Source organism: Cornus florida, unplaced genomic scaffold (genome assembly GCF_030987335.1).
Source record: "Cornus florida cultivar Cherokee Brave unplaced genomic scaffold, ASM3098733v1 CherokeeBrave_3.0.0_Hap2_Chr02, whole genome shotgun sequence".
NCBI lineage: Eukaryota > Viridiplantae > Streptophyta > Magnoliopsida > Cornales > Cornaceae > Cornus > Cornus florida.
This window is the reverse complement of record NW_026775572.1, coordinates 83,524,830-83,532,393: the sequence shown is the minus strand read 5'-3', so window position 1 is coordinate 83,532,393 and position 7,564 is coordinate 83,524,830. Positions and strand designations below refer to the sequence as shown.

Here is a 7,564-nt window from a genome sequence, read left to right as displayed (position 1 = left end):
GATTGAGATTCCATACTTAGAAAAATTTTCAAAGCACTGCAAATTTCATACTCTCTATCCCATCGTGCGAGCATAGATCGATCATGGTGTGATCGATCCAAGTCAAGATCGATCACAACTTTGCCCCTTTGACTTTTTGGCTTTTTCTTCTTTCTATTTTATTTTTCATCTTCTTTGACTTTTGTTATTCCTTTTATTTTATTTACTCTCTTTTCTCTTATAAAAAAAAAAAAGTTTTAAAATTTGTTAAAAATACAAAAATATTTTTGTTTATTTTATTTTATTTTCGAAAACTCTAAAAAGATTTTTATTTTATTTTTATTTTTACTTTCAAGATTTATTTTTATTTCAAACTTTTTTTAAAAAAAAAAAAAAATCCCAAAAATAATTTTCTTTTAACTTATTTCCTTTTAACTTATTTCCAAAAATTATTTATTTCCTTTTAACTTATTTCCAAAAAAATCCAAAAATATTTTATTTAACTTTAATTTTTAATTTTTCTTAATTTAGAAAAAAAAAAAATTTTTAAATTATTATTCTTTGCATTCTTTATTTCCTTGCATTGTTATTTACTTGCCTTTTTATTTTTGTTTGTGTACATATTTGTTTTGTCTAAGAAAAAAAAAAAACGGTTTTTCAATGTAGCATTCCGTCTTGTTAGAGACGTTAAACTTAGCACCCACATGACACATTGTGTCTTTTATCTCTTATATCATACATGTTCATTTTCATTTTTATTTCTTTATCTTTCTTACATTTTTCGTTTTTCTTTGCATGTCTTAAAAAAAATAATAATAATAATAAAATAAAAATTGGTACATATTTTTTGTTTTTCATTTCTTGCATTATACATATTCTTTGATTGCATTTTACTTTCTTTATTCTTCTTTTTATATTTTGTTCATACATGTTATTCTTTGTTTTTCTTACATTTTGTATATATTTGCTTCATAAAAAGAAAAATAAAAACTTTTCACCATTCACTACAACAGTTCTGGCTTTTACCAGCGCTCAAAAGCGCTGGTAAAAGTCTTAAAAAGCGCTGCTAATTCAATTACCAGCGTTTTACTAGCGCTTTTGGAAAAGCACTGGTAAAGCCTGTGTCGGTAGGCCTTTACCAGCGCTTTTCCAGAAGCGCTGGTAAAGGCCTTTTACAAGCGCTTTTCTAGAAAGCGCTGGCATAGGGTATTTACCAGCGCTTTTTGTAAAAGCGCTGGTAAAAGGCCTTTACCAACGCTTTCTGCAGAAGCGCTGGTAAAAGATATTTACCAGCGCTTTTCCAAAAAGTGCTGGTAAGGTTATTTTAGTTTTTTTTTTAATTTTTTTTTCCTCCCCCCCTATACCAGCGCTTCTTAAAAAAGCGCTGGTAAATGGTCATTTTATATATATATTTTTTTCCTCCCCCTTTATTGTTTTTGAAAAAAAAAATCATCCAATATAACACCAGTCAATATAAAAATACCATCCAAATTATTTTTACATAATACAACCACAAGTTAACCTGCTGGCAATATGAAAAATACCATCGAAATTGGCTACTGATAGATAAAGCTGGTAAATGTCAACCAAAAAGCCAAAATGTATACTAATACAACCACAAGTTAACCTACCAATATGAAAATACTATCCAAATTGTCTAGATAAAGCTACTAAATGTCACACAAAAAGAATGTAGTATTTTTGACAAATGTAGTACAAGTTTTTCAAAAAGAACCCATCCAAGGCGAAGGAAAAGACTGAAAGCACAGCCACGACCCCATCTTCAGCTTCAGCTTCAACTTCAACTTCAACAAGTCTTCTTCTAGGCCATTTGATTTGAATTACCCTAATTTTTTTATAAATTCATTAAGCGCACATTATAATAAATGGAAATTTAACATATTAGAGAAATTAAAAGTTCATAACCTTAATTGAATTGGCATCACGACTAGAAAATGAATTTGGGGATACTCTAGGAGGAGCATTTAAAGAATTATAACCCTTCAAAATAACAAAACAAGATACATGAAATCTTGGCATAAGTAAACATATATTTAGTAAAGACTAGTAACATTTATGAGAAATTTTCTAAGGAATTTGGGAAGATCAATGAACTTCACTAGTTTAGAGACATTGTCCCTTACAATATATCAACATTACATTATGTCATAGGCAATGAAAAACGAACTGGTGTCACTATAATGATTCGAAAGTTTTATGTGAACCGTTAATAATTTAAATTTTTTAACATTAATTTCATTGTAAATTAAAATCACAATACTAATATGTTTGTTGTAAATGCATTTTATATGATTATAGATTTTAAATGACTAAAATGAATCTTACATGATTTGTAAAAATAAATTTCAATTAGCTAGTAGCGAGAAATACTAAAAAAAGTGAGATTTAAAACTTAAGAAAATGTGAGATATTGGAGTAAATTAATATATTAATGGTATAGGTGAATGTACTGTTGAGTGCATATTTTAGTGAAGAGTGGTAAATTCACCTTAGATGGTTGATGGGATTATTTTGTCTTATTTTTCTATTCAAAAGAAACTAATTCTCATTATCCCTTCAAGATTAATAACAAATACTTCTCCCCCACAACACAAATCAATCAACAAGAAGCCTCCACATACAATGATCCCATACTCCCATGCTTTTCAAAAAATACAAGAAAGTAAATTGCCTCCACACGAGCCGATGATAAACAATGAAATTAAAATGCCTCCACACGGGCCGATGATTTAAAAATTGGTCACATCAAGGCATGTGACCCCCTAATACACCGCAAAGAGTTTAAAAATTGGTCACTTCAAGGCACGTGACCCATTTTTTGCAAAATGGAAGCATGAAAACTTATAATCATCTCCGAAGCAGCAGCAACAGTAGCATTGCCATCCTTATTTATATGTGTGTGAATGAATAAATCTGCACGAGAAAGCTGAATACCTTCTTTTTCCACAATCTATAAAAGAAACATAGACATTGTGATATATATTATTTACCACTAACATTTATAATCATTCAACGACATAAGAATTGAAAAATAGCAGTTTAAGTACTTAGTGATTGTGCAACTGTTATTCATTGAATTTTAAAATATTTAGTGACACATACATATTTATACCGAAACTTGAACTTCCAATCAACCATTTGAAAAAAATAGATTTGTAGCAGCTGAGATGACATGTAATTAAATGACTTTTTTATTTTTTATTTTTTATATATATCAACCATTAGGAGTTGAGTTGTTTGTGATATTCAACAAGGTCGATTTGGTCTCAAAGATGTGTCTGTTTGGAATTAAGGTGTCATATCTTTGGCTTTTTATGCAGCCTTTCCCTTCTTACTTGTGGGTGCAATGGGTTCATCAATACATTCTAAAAGGTTGAAGCTTATGAGATGTTAAGATTTATCCCAATTGCTTATGGTTTTGGAGTCAATTGCAACTTAGAGAGATTTTTAAGCCATGTGTAAAGCATACAGTAGGCAATGATCAGTGCACAGGAATGGAATCCAGTAGAAGAGTCATTCCGATTTTTGATAATTTTTTGTTGTTGTTTGGTTTGCTATATTAAAAACATGAAATGCTCATGTAATGTAACATTCACTCGATAGTCATACACAGTAGATGAGGAGGTCTCAGATTTGAGATTCAATGTCAACATTCGTACTTTTATACACTACTAGTATCTTTAAAAACAAAATTGATACAACAACTATACTTCAACAATATTTTTAATGCTATGAAATTAGTATTCAATAGATTACTTTTTACATCCTATCCGAAGTGGACTTTTAACATAGGACGGAGGGAGTATTTTCCATTTCAAATAAATGAAGTAAAACTGTAATCAAATTCCCATGTCTTCATATATACACATAAACACACTAAATTTTTTTACAAATCAACAAACATTAGTTCAAATGAAATAATTATTATATAGTTCAAAGATGATCACCAACGAACAAATAAGTATAAATTTCAGTCAGCTTTTTTTATTATTTATTTTTTTGAATTGTTGTTATTGTACTCTTCTTGATCTATAATATTTAGGATCTTAAAATGCTAATTGGCTATGTGTTTCCGAAAATATGTAGACTTGCAATTGAAATGTTGCATTTGATTCGTGAAAGAGTTAGTTGACATTATATTAGGGAGTTTTGTTGCGTCTTTCTATCACATTTTGATCAGATTTTTACTTTTCTTATTTTTTTCATGTTGTTTGTACTTGTAGGAAGCCAAACAGATTTTGTTTTTTTATTTGTACTTTTCAGCCTTTTATTGGATGCTTAGTATTGAAATAGTTAGGTTTTACCATTTGGCTCATATGTTCTTAACATTCCCAAAAACTCTCACCAGAACTAAGTAACAATATAATTTTCTTCCAAAACCTGCATAAACTTTGTGTTTTTTTTTTTTCCCCTTTTCAGTTTTTGCGGCTGAACCCACTAATTTATAGACTTATTATATATATTTGGTGAGTAATAATAGATTTAAAATGGCAAAGTTAAGGACAACTCAATATGATTTCAATGAAAGTATATTTGACCAAGAAAATGAATGCTCACTAAGAGACTTATCAACTTAGTGAATACAATATAGAATAGATCTATTATGCACGTAACTTAGACAATCGGATACTCAATTAAAAAGTAAACAATACAGCAATTCATGGTCTGTCGACAACCTTCAAAGAAAAATAAAAAGTTTGAATGACATACCTTATCTAGGTAAAGGCCAATTGTGCAGTATAATATTGTTTTACAACAAACTTGAATGATCCTGTTAGCTTAGCCAAACCTGATTAATCAAACTATTCATAATCAAATTTTTTCATTTGTAGCCTTATTATACTCTAGCTCCATGATAATACGACAATCTCCTATGGGAAGTTTAGAAATTTAAGATGAGTATTAACATCTAAATCCTTCTATCAACTACTAATATAATTAGTTATATATCTGCAAAATTGAGTTGAAAATTGAAAATTAAGATGAGTAATGGAAAATTGGGTTATATGAGAAAAGGAGAAAGTGTAAAGTACACTTTATGATGCTTTAGCTTTTCCATATTTATGATGTTTTACTTATACAACTCAGCTCAAACCTGAATCCCCATTACTTGAGTTCAGCTATGAGGATTCTTCTTCTCCAGTTGGTTTTTAGTATTGATGCATTACTTATATTATCTATAAATCTCGTAAATCATTTAGCAATCTATCTAATATTGAGTGGTAGACAATACACCTCAATCTACCATTTAATTAGTTGAGTCTAATCACATCAAACTACTAATTTACTTTGACCATACAATTGAGGGTGTAATGGTTGTCAGAATACATTAGCATAATTTGGGTCAATTAAAAATGATTATAAACGTGTACAAGACCCATAAGTTGCAAATGTAAAGAATATATTAACATAATTTCAGAACAAATTTCAAAAGTAAGTTAACTTAAAGAAGGTGTAAAACCATCAAATGGGTTCTTCACCGCCTTTGAATCTGCTAGGAGTTCTCTGGCAGTTTTGATATATGATGCCAACCCACCAGGATAGTTTGCATTAAGTCGAGCAACCTAAAAGAAACAGCTATAGTTCATAAAATTTTAAAAATAAAATAATAAGGTATAAAAACAATACTTCTAACATGAATTCAAGTGAAATGTTAGGCCATAGAGATAAAGATAGGAACAATACTTCTAACATGAATTCAAGTGAAATGTTACGCCACGGAGAAAAAGATGAAGCAGATTCAAAAGGGACGATAAAAGTCAAACAGTACAGCCTAAACTTCAATTAATTGTAATACTAAAATTTCTCTTCTTAAAAGTAGCTATGGAGGCTCAATATAAAATTTTAAGTACAACTGTATTAATTGCCAGATTTAGAATAGAGAAAGTCTATGATGAGGGCATAAACTCACAGTAAGAGCGCCCTTATTATAGCTTTTACCTGTGAAAAAATCCAAACTTTTCAATTCTTATGCTTATTCTCAAATTGAATTCCGCAAACTCAACTGAATTTTTTCACCAGTGTCCCCAGTTTTAATCCAAAAAGTATGTATATATTCATAACTTAATATAATTTATGATATCATATAGAGAGAGAAGCATTGATATTGCATAACAAGAATGATCTGCAAAATTGTTCACATTGATATCGCATCAATTCAAATATAGAAACCTTCATATACCTGATCGAAGAAAGCTAGCTTCTCATCGTCATCGATGCCAGGCTCAGGCCAATGCTGTAACAGATGGGTCTGTCCGACCTCCAACAGCAACTTCGCAATCTCAACCTACCACACAACATCATGTATTCCAATCAAATGCAGAAACTAAAAAAATCAAACCATATCAATTAATAGGCCTTTTATCGGTTCAGGTAGAGTTTGACTTTAGTTGACAGAAGGATTCTGTTAACTAATAAATGATACATACGGCAACCCCATGGGCAATTCTTCCACAATTAGAAATTTATATATATATATAAAAGTCTAAATCAAAATATCCAATGAACATAATCATCAACATAACACCAAGATAGAGATTTTTGGACACAATTACAACAAACAAGAACATACCTGAATGAAAATAAAAAGAATCCCCAAGAAATAGAGAAGTGTAGCTGTAATCTGAACCACGGGGACGGCGAACTCGATGAGGCCAAGCTGGACATCGAATTCCATCAATGGCAACCGATAATCGATGCCGGCAAGATGAGCAAGGAGATCATGAACGTTCACAAAGATTATGAGAGCTAAGCCTAGAAGTAGAAGAACCAAACCCAATTTCGGCTCGCTGGCGAGCCGAACCGCGAAGCTATAGAGAAGAACAATGGTGGCGAACATGTATAGGCCGGCGTTTATATACTCGGACCGGTTTTGAGCCAGCTGGGGTCCGTATATCTGACTCTCTTGGGCCGATGCAAGCTTCACCATTCTGATCAATCAAAACTGGTATAGTATATGTACGTAGAGAGAGAAAGTGAGAGAAGTGATAGAGAGATTGGAGGCAGAGTTGCTGAGAGAGAGGGGTGGTTGAGGAGGAGGGGCACGTGTCATTATAATTGGGGAGTTGCATAGAGAGAGGGGGGCGCAAGTTCAACGTTGAGACTGAGATTAGAGATGGAGGCAATTGGGGAGTTGCAGAGAGAGAGATGGAGGCGACTGGGGAGTTACAGAGAAAGAGGAGGGCAAGTTCAGAGTTGAGATCAAGAATAGAGATGGAGACGATTGGGGAGGCTGAATAAAAACTAGGGCTTGGATGAAATTGTTAAAGTTAGAAATAAAGTGAAAATTAGAGCGCCAAATTATCCCGCACTACATTTTGCATTTACCAGCGTTTGTTTAAAAAGTGCTGGTAATTAGTACTGGTAATTAGTACTCAACACCAGCGCTTCTAAGAAAGTGTTGGTAATTTGTACTGAACACCAGCACTTTTGAAAAAAGTGCTGGTAATTAGTACTCAACACCAGCGCTTCTAACAAAGCGCTGGTAATTTGTACTCAACACCAGCGCTTTTTTAAAAAGCGCTGGTGAAACCCTAATATGTTGTAGTGATTGTGCCCTTATGTG

At 31.7% G+C, this 7,564-nt stretch overlaps 1 protein-coding gene across 3 annotated transcripts; it reads right to left on the bottom strand.

The window, feature by feature from the left end:
• Nucleotides 1-428: 428 nt before the first annotated feature.
• Nucleotides 429-7,271, bottom strand: LOC132295389 (uncharacterized). Of its 3 annotated transcripts, none has more exons than XM_059793658.1 (5): nt 6,572-7,271; nt 6,182-6,286; nt 4,711-5,564; nt 1,906-2,950; nt 429-1,825 (listed from the first exon to the last, which is right to left on the bottom strand). In XM_059793658.1, exons 1-3 carry the CDS (start codon nt 6,926-6,928, stop codon nt 5,439-5,441), a joined length of 588 nt encoding a protein of 195 aa, XP_059649641.1. In that variant the 5' UTR covers nt 6,929-7,271; the 3' UTR covers nt 429-1,825; nt 1,906-2,950; nt 4,711-5,438. The 3 variants fall into 3 exon arrangements, with proteins under 3 accessions (XP_059649641.1, XP_059649642.1, XP_059649640.1); XM_059793659.1 differs by having other exon boundaries at nt 1,906-1,980; XM_059793657.1 differs by lacking the exon at nt 1,906-2,950.
• Between the last annotated feature and the right edge of the window lie 293 nt (nt 7,272-7,564).